The sequence below is a fragment of the Callithrix jacchus genome, chromosome 11 (genome assembly GCF_049354715.1).
Source record: "Callithrix jacchus isolate 240 chromosome 11, calJac240_pri, whole genome shotgun sequence".
In the NCBI taxonomy this organism is placed as follows: Eukaryota; Metazoa; Chordata; class Mammalia; order Primates; family Cebidae; genus Callithrix; species Callithrix jacchus.
The window spans coordinates 92,714,245-92,728,628 of NC_133512.1; the positions used below are offsets into that span (position 1 = coordinate 92,714,245).

General features: G+C 51.7%; 1 protein-coding gene across 4 annotated transcripts in view; it reads left to right on the top strand.

The window, feature by feature from the left end:
* CNPY1 (canopy FGF signaling regulator 1) overlaps nt 1-14,384 on the top strand; it is a 130,154-nt gene that overhangs the window by 93,599 nt on the left and 22,171 nt on the right. Inside the window, exon 3 of one of the 4 annotated variants that reach the window (XM_078343373.1) lies at nt 122-3,444. The exons of the other annotated variants lie outside the window; for them this stretch is intronic. Coding sequence (XP_078199499.1) covers nt 3,367-3,444 — 78 coding nt within the window. The 5' untranslated portion in view covers nt 122-3,366. The remainder of the gene's footprint in view (nt 1-121; nt 3,445-14,384) is intronic. 4 annotated transcript variants of the gene reach the window in all.

The window sequence follows — 14,384 nt, forward strand, 5'->3', positions numbered from 1 at the left end:
GCAGTCCTCTATTTTTGCTCCATGCATGTGTTCTATGGTGCTTTGTGAGTCCTCAGAAGGAGAGGCCGGAGGGGAGGTAGCTTTCCCCTTTCTCTGTGGTACTACTCTCTCTTTTTTCCAGAAATCTTGTTGACCAAGGACCTGCTCTTCTGAGACACGTGGGTCTCATCTCTGAGCCATCTGGAGGATAGAAGTTGTTAGCACGCTGAGTAATACTTACACGCCTCACGTTCCTTTCCTCTCAAAGAAGAGCAAGAAGCATGAACAGATGGAAGTTCTGGTCCTTGCATTCATAGGACTCGGGGTTGTAGACATTTTTAATTTGTTTGGTGGCTTTTATTGTGTACCATCTTCTATTTTATTTTAAAAGAGAAACACCGTTACTCATTATTATTTAAATTGCTGGCATGATTCTTTACTGCTGTGTCTGTCAGGGTAGTCTAGGTACCATCACACTGCATGGTGTCTGTGTGGATACGCCAAGTTGAGAGGTGACTTCTTGCTCATGTCATAGTCTAGCGTGGGCTGGTAGGGAGGGGGCTCTGCTCCACTTGGTCATTCTTCTGTCTTGAGGCTTCTCCTTCTCCAAGTCCCAGAGTCCCCTTCATCCCGCAGGTGGATGGGGAGAGAGAGCACGAAGGATTCTGTGGGAAATGTTTACAGGCAGACCTGACAGTGAGGGGCCTTGCTTCTACACGTGTTCCTTGGCTGGGACTCCCTCGCATGCCCTCACCTAGTTGGAAGAGGGGCTGGAAACAATCGAGCTCTGTGTCCAGGAGGAGGAGAAGTGGAGTGTGGTGACCATACAGCAGGCCACTGGTCACTGGAGAGAAGCCTGGTAGCATGGGACAAAGAAAGGCACCTCATTATGGCTCTGGATGCATTTGGTGACCTGAGAAGTTTTGTCAAACCTGTGACTCTAGGTCTCAAGCACAGAGCAGCCCACAGGCTTGCTAACCTCCCAGCACTGCAGAAATAAGCAGCCCCACCCAGGACCTCTCTGCTGCAGTGGGAGATCAGTCATCCACTTCACTCCAGGTAATCACAGGCAATGCTGCAGATACCTGTTTTGCCATTGCATGCCACGGATTTCCAGCATCCCAATTCAAATGGCACGTGGGTCCCCACTGCCTCTGACCCTGCGGGGGTGAGGACAACCCAGAGCAGATCCTCATCCGGGAGGGTTTATTGCCTACAGCCAAATCTTGCACCTGCCAGCCTCCACCTGCAAGTCTCAGAAACACCTGAGCTCTTTTAAATAGAAAGGAATTTACCTGCCTCTTCACACCACGATTACCCTCCCCATACCTGATTCCTACAAGAAGGTGTTGTAGACTGCTCCAGAAAACCCCAATGACTGCAGACCGTGCTTACCAGGGAACGGGAGCAGCAGACAGAGGTCAGGCTCTTCTTCCCGCTGCCTTCCAAGTCACAGATGAATGCATCCAACGACGCGACCCCAATCCCACAGAGTCTTGGAAGTGTAGGGTTTTGCTTTCCAACCTCTGCAGCTGGTGGAAGGTAGGATGGGCACTAAGTGTCGCCTCCCTATTTGAAGGCTTCTAGGATGAAATCAGTCTCCATCTCTAGTCAGGGAAGGGAGAAAGGGTGCTGGGGGAGCAGCTGGTTGGCCCTGCCTCATGGTGTGTCCTCTGCTCAGTCCCGGCTTCCTTCATGCCCTTCAGTAAAGCTTTTTTGTCTTGTTGCTGTGGATTCTGTACATTCCTTGAGTTTATCCTTATGCCTTGTGTCTGTTTGGTTGCCATGTGCCTGAGAGTGTGGACCTGTAAGCTCTTGGCTTCTTCCATCTCAGAATCATGATTCATCTGCAATTGAAATGCTTCCTTCCTCCTCTCCCTTCAGACCTTAGCAGAGAGAAGGTTCTCCCCGGAAGCTTCTGCTGTTGGTCCAGCTTCCTGGAGCAGGGCACGTGGGAACAGCTGGCATTAATAGTCCATGATAATGGGAGTCTGGCACTAATGCTGGGTCCATCCCACAAGTGCTTGCATGCTGGCTGGGCCCAAAGGCAGGAGCCCCACAAATGCTGGATTTGGCATTAGGGAATTGGGGATGCAGCGGTGTTTTGCCACCTGTTTGTTTTTGAGAGCAGCATTCTCTAAAAAGGCTCAGAAAAGGCTGCTTCTCAAAAAAGGTGGTTGGACATGCCCTTTGCAAGGTGCTGCACGTCCAGCTGCCTTTTCTGCTGCAGACAACCCCGCTCTCACATCAGCCAGTCACCCACGGCTGAGCTGTCTCGACCTCCCTTTCCCAGGCTGAGGTCCTGTGCCCACAGAGCCAGAGGACCGCCGACCTCCTCAGGCACAGCCTCCCAAGGCAGATAGGGGATGGCCTTCAGCATCCCTTGCCTGCAGACACTGGGCTGAGGCCGAGCTCTGACTCCCCAGCCGGGTCTTTCCTGCCTGGGAGCCACCCAGCGCCCACTCCCTCAGTGCCCAGAAAGACCTGTTCGTTGTAACCTGACTGTGGCCTTCGCCAGAGGCTGGAGTCCCATCGTGTTCCCTCTCCACTCCACACCAGCCCTTGCTGCTATGGGGGCGGGGGTGTGGTGCAGGACCCAACTCTGTGAATTGTCCGGATCTGCCACTAGGGCTGCCTCGCTCAGTGCATTTGGTCACCCCTCCCATGTTGTGAGTGGAGCAGCCCATCCACCTTCCTGATCAGCCCCACCTGCTAAGGCTTGACGTCATCAGAAAGGTCAGGGTGGAAACCCAGCCCTGGGGGAACAGGAGCAAGTGTTTGCATCGAGTGTGTGTGTGTCTGTGTGTACACATGCAAGTGCACATGTGTTTGTGTCTGTGCATGTATGCATGGGTGTGTGCATGTGTGTACACGGGTGTGTGCATGTGTGTACACGGGTGTGTGCATGGATGTCTGTGTGCATGTGTGTGTGTCTTTGAGCTCAATGCCACCTATCTCAGAGTGGAGACAGAAGGCACGGAGCAGCTTTGTCGGTTGGGAGCCTATCTGGGCACCAGAGGAAGCACCTGAGGCCATCAAGAGACTGTGCCTGGGTCTGGGGAAAGGGAAGGTGCGTTTCTCCTGCTGACCTGTTTTGGAGCCCTTAACCCCCTGGCCTGGGCAGTGCACAAACAGGGCGGGCATCGTCAGTGTCCTGGGGGACGCAGTGCTCTTCGCAGTGGGGCCAGCAGGGGGACCTTTCCCCCTGGGCTTCCAGTCCTCTGCTGCCACCTCAACAAGGGGTTAACACCCCCCACCCCCCTCCCAAACCTCAGGGATTAACAATTCATGCGGTCCAGGGGATGTGGGGAGGAGGTGGGGATGTGGGGGACACGAAATTAAAAGGGAAAGAGATTACTTTTAATCCCCTTGGTGGATGCTGAAACAATGCCGAGAGCGCAAAGCCGCCGAAAGTTTGTCCCATTAGATCCGGGCATGAAGGACCGACTTCGCCACCGGGAGCAGGTAATTACACACTGCACATTTTTCTCCTCTCAACAAGAAATTCGCCTTAATCCCGTAGATATTGCTTCTCCGGTCGAAGGTGCTCAGATTTTCATAAAGCCCGGCGCTGTGGACGAGGGGAATTCACATTTGATATCCACTTTTCCCCTCGGGGGTTCCACGCCCGACCCGCAGAGAGCAAAGCGGTTGACCCCGCGGGGGCTGCGGGACATCCCACGCACTGGGCGGCGGAGCTGGCCCCACTCCGCGCTGGCCGCAGCGTCCACGTCGCTGGACACCCCGCTTGGGAGTATACTCAGAGAAAACGAACATGAACTTTGCTCGGAGGGCCTTGGGCAATGAGGCTCAAGCTTTTTTTGTTTCCCCTCCCTCTTTGACAAATGGGCATGTTCTGAGCCAGAATATCCGAGCAGTCTCACTTATGTGCCAGGTGAAAATGCCGGACTCTGAATGAGGGGTGCCTGGCTCTTTCCTCGCTCCAGCCGCCCCTGCCCGGTTAGCGAGAGCCGCGCCGTTTGGGAGACGCTGTTTCTGTGACTGCCTGGGTGGTGTGAGCCACACAGAGGTTGTCTGTCAGTCTCTGGCTTGTGCCTACTTAACGGCAGTAGGAGACTCTCTAGTGATCTGCAGAGCTTGTATCTGTTAGGAGGACACTAGTGGATATCAGTTTGGGATTCTTTGGGTTAATAGCGGTAAATGAGAACTAGGCACATTTGTTTTCTGACTGCAGACTCAGACAGGTGGTATCTGAGGGCATGAAGTTTCCTGATTGATGAGATGAGCTTCACCTGGGATGCTTCCCAGCAACTCCCAATGAGCGTAGCCAGGAGAAGGTGGCACAGGGGCATGTGTGTTGCCGGAGTGAACTCCATGAGCCAGGCAGGTTTTGCATTTTAATCATATGGGATGATGTTGTAGAGATTTTACGGGGTTTTAAAATTCAAATTCTTTTTAGTTGCATTTGATTGAAAAAATAATTCTCGGCAACATATTTTCAGAGGAGGTGGTAGGAACCGTAAAATAAAGCAGAGGATCGTGCGGGGTCCTCGTTCTGAAGAGTTGGAGAACGCTGTCCAAAAAGAGTTGAGGAAGACAGGGACCTACAGGAAGTTAGAGAGCCTGCAGGAGCACACAGACCCAGCTCCCTGCTGTGAGCAGAGCCCGCGACGCTAGCTTTGTCATCAGTCTGCTGGAAATCCAATCAAGCTGAATTTTCAGAACCCATGTTTTCCACTCTAAATGTTAGTATCATTTTAACTTGTGTGGACATTGATATCCACAATATCTTACGTCTTAGCATGAGCAGACATTGATGCACACCTTTCTTTATTTGCTCAAGCTGTCAGTCTGGAACCCAGGTTGGTCTGGCTCTCACACTTTAGCCCGGTCCGTGCAGGGAGTGACGGTGCGTGCACAGCAAGGGCCAGCTCCTCTCTCTCGGGCCTTCCTGCTGTTGCTTCCAGGCTGACAGTGGCCAGAGGCTGGCCCAGGGCTTAGGTGCCTCTTGGGAACTGGTGAAGCAAAGCAAGCCTTTCCCCGCTTCTGAGGCACCGCCCTGGACCTCTGCCCAGGCTCTCTCTCAGGCTGGCAGCCACTGGGCCTGACATTCTTGCTGGGATTCCCTGTGTGCTGTCTACCTGGTGTGACTGTGTGAAGCTGAATGCAGAGAAGGCTCCCAGAGGGTCAACAGGGTGGCTCTGAGGAAACAGAAATACAATAAGGAATTATCCCTGCACTGAATGCCAGCCAGGTCTCCGTGGGTACAACCCCATCTGACAGAGAAGTGCTGATATCCTAAGCCGTGGAGAGAGGAAGAGAAGGACATGCTTGGGGTGGCCTGTAAGTCAGGGCCGGCCGGTGGAAGGCTGGCAGTGTCCAGCGCCAGACTGCTGTACAGACACCGTTTTAAAACTTCTAAATTGGTCACCGAAGGCTCTCGAACTTAAATCTCACGGCTAGTCCGATGACTCACATGTTATTTAGATTCTATTTCTTGAATTCCTGTTTTTAAAAACATCAACATTTAGCACAGAAGGCAATTACTTGTCAAGAATGTTGGCAAAGTATAAGCCCCAATTTTCCTTTGAGAAAAGCCCGTGTGGACGGAGAAACCCATGAACACCTAGAGGAAGGAGTGAGCAGCCACGCAGTTTGCAGCGTCGGGTCTCAGTGGGGGCTGAGGACTTAGGGCACGGGTGCCTGTGGGAACTGTCTGAGGACGGTCACATTGGTTCTGGGATCCTTTGACAGCCCAGGATGTCAAGACAGACATCCTGCACAGAGGGTTCAATCTGAATGAAACTGTGTGGAAGGCCAAGGCAGGGGGACCGTCAGACTGGAGAGCGGAGAGCCTTTGTCCCAGCAGAATCATTGAGCCCAAGTTTCTACCTTGGGAACTAAAAATTGGAACTAGGCTCTAAGCCAATGGTTCTCACCTGGGGGCGGTTTTGTCCCCAAGGGACACTTGGCAATGGCTGGAGATCTCCCTGGTTCTCACAACTGGAAGGGAGGAGAGGCTCCTGGCATGCAGCGGGTGGAGGCCAGGGATGCCGCTGGGCACCACAGTGCACAGGGTGGCCCCAAAACTTAGGATCACTGGAGCCCCCACAGTAGTGCTGAGGGTGGAAAAACCCTGTTCATGAAAGTCGGGAATTTTCTTCACCCAGATCCAGCAGGCTGGTGTTTAGAGAAAGTTCTGGCTGTCCATATAAAGACCTGAGGCTGCCTGGCCTTAGGCAGTGGTTCATACCTATAATGCCAGCATTTTGGGAGGCTAAGGTGGGAGGATCACCTGAGACCAGGAGCTCAAGACCCCTGGGCAACATAGCAAGACCCCATTTGTAAAAAAAAGTCTTTAAAAATACAGCTGGGCATGGTGGTACACATCTGCAGCCCTAGCTACTTGGGCAGCTGCAGGGGTAGTACAGGGGAGAGGGGCTGAGGCAGGAAGACTGCCTGGGCCTGGAGTTTAAGGCTGTAGTGAGCTATGATTGCACCACTGTACTCCAGCCTGGGTAGCAGACTCTGTCTCAAAAAAAGGTAAAAAGACCCTGCTGGTGTTGTGTTTTTATTTCCATTTAAAAACCTTTGCTTCCAGTTGTGGACCTGACTATAGTTTTAGAGCCAATGCTATAGTCAGAGAGACACATCAGCAGGACAGGAAGAGGTTAAGGTGCTTGTGGGATCGTGCCTCGAATCCTGTGAAGCCGTGCACTGCATTGAACGGGAGTCCCCGAATTTGCATCCACTCACAAACTTGAGGTGTGGGCCAGGCAAGGTGAATCACTCCTGTAATCCCAGCACTTTGGAAGGCCAAGGCAGGTGGATCACTTGAAGTTACGGGTTTGAGACCAGCCTGGTCAACATGGTAAAACCCGTCTCTACTAAAAGTATAATAAAGTAGCTGGGCGTGGTGGCAGGTGCCTGTAATCCCAACTACTCAGGAGACTGAGTCAGGAGAATCACTTGAACCAGGGAGGCAGAGGTTGCAGTGAGCTGAGATTTCACCACTGCACTCCTGTCTGAGCGACAGAGTGAGACTTCATCTCAATTAAAAAAGAAAAAGAAAAAGAAACTTGAGGGGTGACCTTATTTGGAAAGAGAACCTTTGTAGATGTTACCAGTTAAGAAACGGTCGTACTGGAGCAGGGTCGGGGGAGCAGGGCCTAATCCAGTGACCAGCATCCTCCTAAGGAGGTAAGATGGAGACATAAAGACACACCTGGGGGAGAATGCAAAGGCCCTGGGAGGCAAAGGTGCAGTGATGCACCCACAAGCCAAGGAATGCCAAGGGTTGCCAGCAGCCACCGGAACCACAAAGACGGAACGAAGGACCATCCGTCGAGCCTGCAGAGACAGCACGGCTCTGCCGGTACCTCGGTCTTGGCCACTGGACCTCCAGAGCTGTGAGAGGGTGAATTTTTTGTTGTTTTAAGGCTCCAGCTTGGGACACTTTGTTACAGCAGGTTAGGAAACAAACAGGCCAGAGGCGTCTGAAGCTGTGAGGCTCTGAAGACGGTGATGGCTGAAGGATCCAGCCACGTGCAAGGTTGCAGGCTCAGGGCCAAATCCAGCCCACATAATGTGGATCAAGATTTCATGTAGAAAGTTGTACTTCTTTCTGGTTTCTCATGAGAGGCTGGGAAACCGCAGTCTCAGCCTCCGGCTACACTTGCCGGGAGCTGACTGTCCAGTTCCTGGTCCTGGGGTCTTTGGAAGCTCCAGGTTCTGAAGCCCGAAATATTCATTGGTGGCACAAAGTTGTTTTCTCTTAGGTGGAGAAGCCTCGTCTATAACCAGTTCTCTGACGAACAGCGAAGTGCAGGATGGCCAAGATGGCTCGTGCTTCAGAGAAGATGGGAGTCTCTGATGCTTTGTGGCAGTAGAGACAGTGTCCTGCTCTTCAGCTGGCGCTGGAGAGCCACAGCCTTGCTGTCCTGCCTGTGCGGGGCCGGAGTCAGGCTGACGTTTCTGAGTGCCACCCTCTCCCCACCCGCCTCTGCTGGACTTGAACTTCCTTCTCTCCAGTTGGAATGAAGAAGTGACCCCAGCTTGGCTTCCACGTCGGCAGCAGCTGATCCCCCCACCGCATGGTTTAACCTGGGGCGGAGAAGGAAGAGTGACGATGACCAAGAGCTATGTGGCCCCAACTGCCCAAAATGGACAAGTGTGGGCTCCTGGGCCTGCCTGCCACAGTCCTACATGGCCAAGAAGACCAATTTAAAGCAATGAAAGAAAGCACTGGCGAGGATAAGGCTCCAGTGGAGAGATTTTAATTTTATATTAAAAGGGGCCTTATTCTCCTGCCCATTGTTGAAGTCAAGTCACAGTTAATTAGGCTCTTTGGGCCCTTCTCATGTCCTTTTTCCTGAACTTTCTGAAAACATCAGAGGAAAGGAGCCCTCTCCCACCACATGGAAACTGAGAGAAAGGGTGTTCTGGAGAGCTCTGCCATCCCTTCTCTAAGAAAATGCAGGATTAATGGCCATTCTAATATTTTAGGGTGTTCCTGGGGCCCACTAATAAGCTCATCTATTTAGCAAGGGCGCTCTCAAGCTGCCTGAAGCTTTGGGGAAGGAGCCTGAACTCCCCCCAGGCCACCAGGGCCACGCCTCGGGAGAGGCTCCTGGAGACCCCTGCCCTGGCCCCACAGTGGCCAAGACCCCTGCATGACTGGGACGGCTTTCCAGGCCCTGTGCAAATCAGGCAGGCAGAATCCTCACATATTGCATAACTGTATGTGGGTTTTCAAATATTTATTTGTTAAACATTTTAAGGCCGGCTGCCATGGCTGCTCCCTGTAATCCTAGCACTTTGGGAGGCCAAGGTGGGAGCATCACTTGAACTCAGGATTTTTAGACCAGTTTGGGCAACACAGGGAGAACCTGTCTCTCCAAAACAAACAAACAAAAAATTAGCGGGGTGTGGTGGCATGTACCTGTGGTCCCAGTTACTCAGGAGGCCGAGGAGGGAGGATCGCCTATGCCTGGGAGGATGAGGCCGCAGTGAACTGAGTGATTGCACCACTGCACCTCAGCCTGGGTGACAGAGCAAGACCTTGTCTCAAAAAAAAAAATAATAATAATAATAATTACCAAAGCAACACATCATGATTTTAGCTAGAGATAAGAGAAAAGATACATATCTACCTCCCCAGCCCGTTCCACTTCCATCAAGGTCAAGGGCACCTCCCTCGCCAGCACTGTGCTTGCTCAGACACCAGGCAGCAGCTATGCATATTTTTGGCTTCGACGTTTTAGAATAATAGTGAAATCATGCTATGTATGTCCCACTGAAGAACGTGGAAATGTTAAACAGGTTTAAATGTTTTCCGCATGGGATGGCCGGGCTCGTGCCCCACAAAGCCATGATAAAGCCCTGCCTCTTCTGGGACTATACTGGAGACAGGGCCTTGAAGGAGCTGATTAAGGTCCCCTGAGATCACAAGGCTGCAGCCCGGATCCAGGGGGACTGATGTTCTTACAGGACAGGAGGAGACGCCGGAGCATGCCCTGCCTCTGCAGATGCTTCCCAGGAGGCCACGGTGAGCCGAGAACAGAGCCCTCGCCAGCAAAAGAATCGTCCAGCACCTTGATCTTGGACTTCCAGCCTCCAGAACTGTGAGAAAATGCATATGTGATTTATAAAAAAGAATGCTGGCTCATGCCTGTAATCCCAGCACTTTGGAAGGCCAAGGTGGGTGGTGGATTCCTTGAGCTCAGAAGTTTGAGACCTGACTGGGCAACATGGCAAAACCCCATCTCTACATAAAGTACAAAAATGAGGCGGGCATGGTGGCTGCTGCTGCCTATAGTCCCAGCCACTCGGGAGGCTGAGGTAGGATGGCATGAGCCCCAGCGGCGGAGGTTGCAGTGAGCTGGATTGCACCATTTGCACTCCAGCCTGGGCAACAGAGTGAGATGATGTCACTCTTTTTTTTTTTTTTAGAGATGGGGCTGATTCTGTTGCCCAGGCTGGAGGGCAGTGATACTATCATAGCTCACTGTAACCTTGAACTTCTGGGCTCAAGTGATCCTCCCGCCCTCAGCCTCACAGAGCACTGGGACTACAGGCCTGAGCCACCAAGCCCAGTCAAGTTTCTGCTGTTTAAGCCACCTAGTCTACGGTATTTGGTGATGGCAGTCCCCACAGACTGAGGCACCTAGACTCCCACACACTGTCCAGGTCAACAGAAGGAGATCTAACTCCTATAACAGCATAGCCGCCTACGACACGGACATTCTCTGGTTAAGAAGAGCATTCTGCACATGGACACACACGTTGTTTCCAGTGATTTGCCACCACAAGCAACGCTGCAGCAAGCCTGCATGGTGATGGGTCCTTAGGTATTGATGATTCGATTTCTCCAGCACAGATTCCTGAAAGGCCGGGGTGAAAAGGTGTGAACATTTGAACCAGAATCCCAGTTGTTGGACTTCTCCAAAAGCTGCAGCGTACTTGTTCCCCTGCAGCAGGTGGCAGAGGCTGCCTTCTTGCATGTGGCCAGCACTGGGTAATAGCATCCCTTTAATCTTGGTAATCTAACAACAGAAAGATGGTATTTCACTATTGTCTACATCCCCCTTTCATTAACTACTAGTGCCATGAAGCATCTTTTCACCAGTGTGCTATTTGGATTTCTTGTTTCCAGGTGCATATTTGCAGCCTTTGCCCAGTCTTCCACTGGGTGGTTTGTCTCTATTACCATTGTGAATATGGGGACAGTAGCTCTCCCCAGCCTGCCCAATGCGGGCCTCCTCCTGGCTGTGATCCATCTGGGTTGGCTCTCCCCACAGACGCCTCCCGGTCCACGAAGGCATTGGTCACCCTGTCTTGTCTGAGAATGTCCCCTGCCCGCTCTTTGTTACACAAATCGCTTTCTGATTTTTCTTTTATCGGTACATGCTTTTCGTTCCCATCTACATTCGGATCCACGCGGAGGGTGTTTTCTGGGTGTACCAGAGCCGTTTATCAAATAAGGCTTGCTACCCCACACTGAGTTGGAATGACACTTGGTCACCTTTTTACAAAGATGAATTTGTGGAAAATTAAGATATCAGATATTCCCTCATGCCTTCTGAATATCAAAAGTATCTTATAGCATTTTTAGAACATTTGTTAAATTCTGCATGTTGTTCTAGTTATGTAGATTCTGTAACACATTTCTATCCTTAATTAAATTTTTAATTTTGAACCTCCATTCCCCAGCACAATATTTTGCTCATAATATATTCTCAGTGTCTGGAAAATGAGAGAATAAATGGTTGATTATAGCTGTGTCATATTAATTCTATGAGGTGTTTGGGGGACTATTTCTGATATTTTGTGAAGAGCCTGGGAAAGTGATACAACGTCAAGAATAAAACAGGAGTTAGGCGCCTGTTCACCTGCTGGGTACTTCCTTTGATGACGCTGTGTCTGGGATGGCAGGTTTCAGCTGATCAGGACTAGCATGCTGTAAAGGGAGTCCACAGCGTCAGAATCGGTGTTTCACAGATGAGACACAATAGTGTGGCTGTGGGGTCTGGGAAGCCCTGTTTCTCCAGAGGGTAGCTTTACGGTACAATAAGCCCTGTTGGGTGTGGAACTGAGATAGAGCTGTGGTCTCACTGACACTGGCTCGGACAAAATCTGCAGGACAATATATGACATGAGCAGAAGCACAATGTTCTGACTAAGCGAATATTCTGTATAAGAGGGGGAAACACTGCATTTAGGATTTGGGGATAAAGAAGATGAAATGCTATACTATTCTCGGGGAGAAGAAATAAACAGGTGATTCGATGCCTGAACAGACAAAAATCATCATCATCCTAGATTGCCAGGAGAGAGAAAGAATACAGAAGCGTGGTGCAGCATTAGGGGTAATTCACCAGGTGCTGATGGCGCGTGTGTCCCATTTCATAGACACAAACATGGTGTTGCTGTGCTGCAGGTGCTGAGGGCTGTGTCAGCCGCCCCCTGACGGACCTCAGTATTCCCTCAGGCCCCTTACAGCAGCAGTCCCCAACCTTTCTGGCACCAGGGACTGGTTTTTCCAGTGAGTGGCAGGGGTAGGGGGATGCTTTGGGGATGATTCAAGTGTATTATAGTTATTGTGCCTTTTATTTCTCTTACTACACTGTAACATATAAAGACATAATTATAACACTCGCCATCATGCCCAATCAGTGGGAGCCCTGAGCTTGTTTTTCTGCAACTACATGGTCCCGTCTGGGGTGATGGGAGACACTGACAGGTCATCAGGCATTAGATTCTCATAAGAAGCCCACGACCCAGATCCCTCGCATGCACCGTTCACAATGGTGTCCGCGCTCCTGTGAGAACTGCCACTGCTGAGGCTAGAGGTGGAGCTCAGGTGGTGACGTGAGCAGTGCGGAGAGCTGGAAATACAGATGAAGCTTCACTTGCTGGCCTGGTGTTCACCTGCTGTGTGGCCCGGCTCCTAACAGACCATGGACTGATACTGGTCCAAGGCCCAGGGGTTGGGGACCCCTACCTTAGAGGAAAGTTCTCCCTTTCTTATTTGTATTTTGGAGGGAAAATGAATCTACCCTTTTGCAGGTGTGGCTTTCGAAGTGCCTCAGTTTACCCCCCCAACCTCTAGCCTTGAGGTGGAAGCGAGGGCCACTGAACTCCATTCTTCATTCTTCACTTCTGAAACCAGACTTCTATTAGTGTGTCGGGTCCATAACGAAGCACCATCAACCAGGTGGCTTAAGCAGAAATGATTCCCTTGAAGGTCGAAGGCCCGCAGCCCAGGGCCATGGTGCAGGCAGGCCCATTTGTTTCTTGGGGGCTCAGAGGGAAAATCTAATCCATGACTCTTTCTAGCATCTGGTGGTGGCAGCAGCCCTTGGTGTTCCTGGGACTGGAGACGTATCACCCCTGCCTCTGCCTCTGTAGTCCCATGGCCTTCCTCCCCCTGGTCTGGAGCTCTTCTTGCAAGAAACCAGGCATATGGGATTAGAACCCATCCTATCCCAATATGACCTCACCTAACTGAGTGTATCTGCAAAGACCCTGTTTCTGAAGGTCACATTCACAGGTACTGGGTTAGGACTTGAGCATCTCCTTGGGGGACAGAGCCCAACCCACTGAGGCCTTATGGCTGGGGGACCCCTCGGACCTCCCCACTCTCCAAGTCCATGAGGCTGAGTGGGCTTTGTCCCCGCCCACCTTCGTGGGGTGTTCTTGGGTGGCGGGGGTGTTGGGGGCACTGACCCAGCCCCCGTGTTGCTCCGGTCCCTCTTCGGCCTCTTCGTTTTCGGTCACTGCTGAGCAGCTACAGGGGGCTGGAGCTTCCCACCCTCCCACACAGCCCTGGTGGCCGGCAGTGTGCCCTTCCCTCCAGATGATAATGAAGATGTTACAGGAAACAAACCCTAACATCGACCTTTACAACCCCTCGTGAAACACCACCACTCCCTGCCCCTGCCACGCCGACCCCGTCTGGATGCACGGCTGAATGTCATCTATCCTTTGTCTCTGATCTTTGAGTCGGTTTCCGGTCCATGAGACTGTTCTCATCCAGGCGGGTTCAGACCATTTGGCAAGAATAATTTCACAAGCCTGGTATTAGATGCTGCACAAAAGTCTAAATACATAATGCATCTAGCCTCGGATTTTGTAATTCTGTCACACTCAAAACAAGCTGTCAAAACTGTCTGGCATGACTTATCCTTAATAAATCCCTAGTCCTGTTAATTGCTCCTTATTCCACTGAATAAGAATTGTTTGAATCCACAAATCGGGTAAAGAATGGAGGATAATGGGATGTGTTTAGAGGATTGCAGTGTTTTTCCCCCAGGACAAAAGGAGCCAGAAGACACAGTGGGCACCGCGCGGCTCCCATAGAATGAGGCTGGGTTTAACGCGCTTCAGCTTTGGGTCTGGCTGCTTTCGAGTGGTTCTTTCCACAGAACGTTCAGCAGGAAAGTGATGCACTGGTTGTCTTGGAAAAACAGGGGAGGCTGAGTTCCGTGACACTTATTGTTCCAGAACCCATGTGGGGCACCTGCCTGGTGCTGTACGTGACCGGTATGCTGTAACGAGCAACCCAGGGAGTGTGTGTGGTGGTGTAGACGGGCACGGTGGCTCTTGTGAGGACTGCAGAGGCGTCCCAGCACCTCCCTGAAGATGAGGCGCTCACCCCCTCTGGCCCTAACACTCAGAGAAAGGCTTCGGCTTCAGATAGATCGAGTTTATCTTCTGGCTTCCGCGTCTACACTGGTTTTGTGACCTTGAGCAAGAGACTCACCCTCTTGAAGGCTGCGTTTCCTCCTCTGTGAAGTGGGGTGGGCCGCCAACCTCAGGGTAGGAACTGGAGCAGGGACGGAAGGTCCCAGCAGGGACACCTGACATTGCTTCCACCCCCCCGCCTTAGGCCAAGAGGAAACCAGGTCAACAGGCGTGTACAGCATGTGCGCCACGGGGTGGTG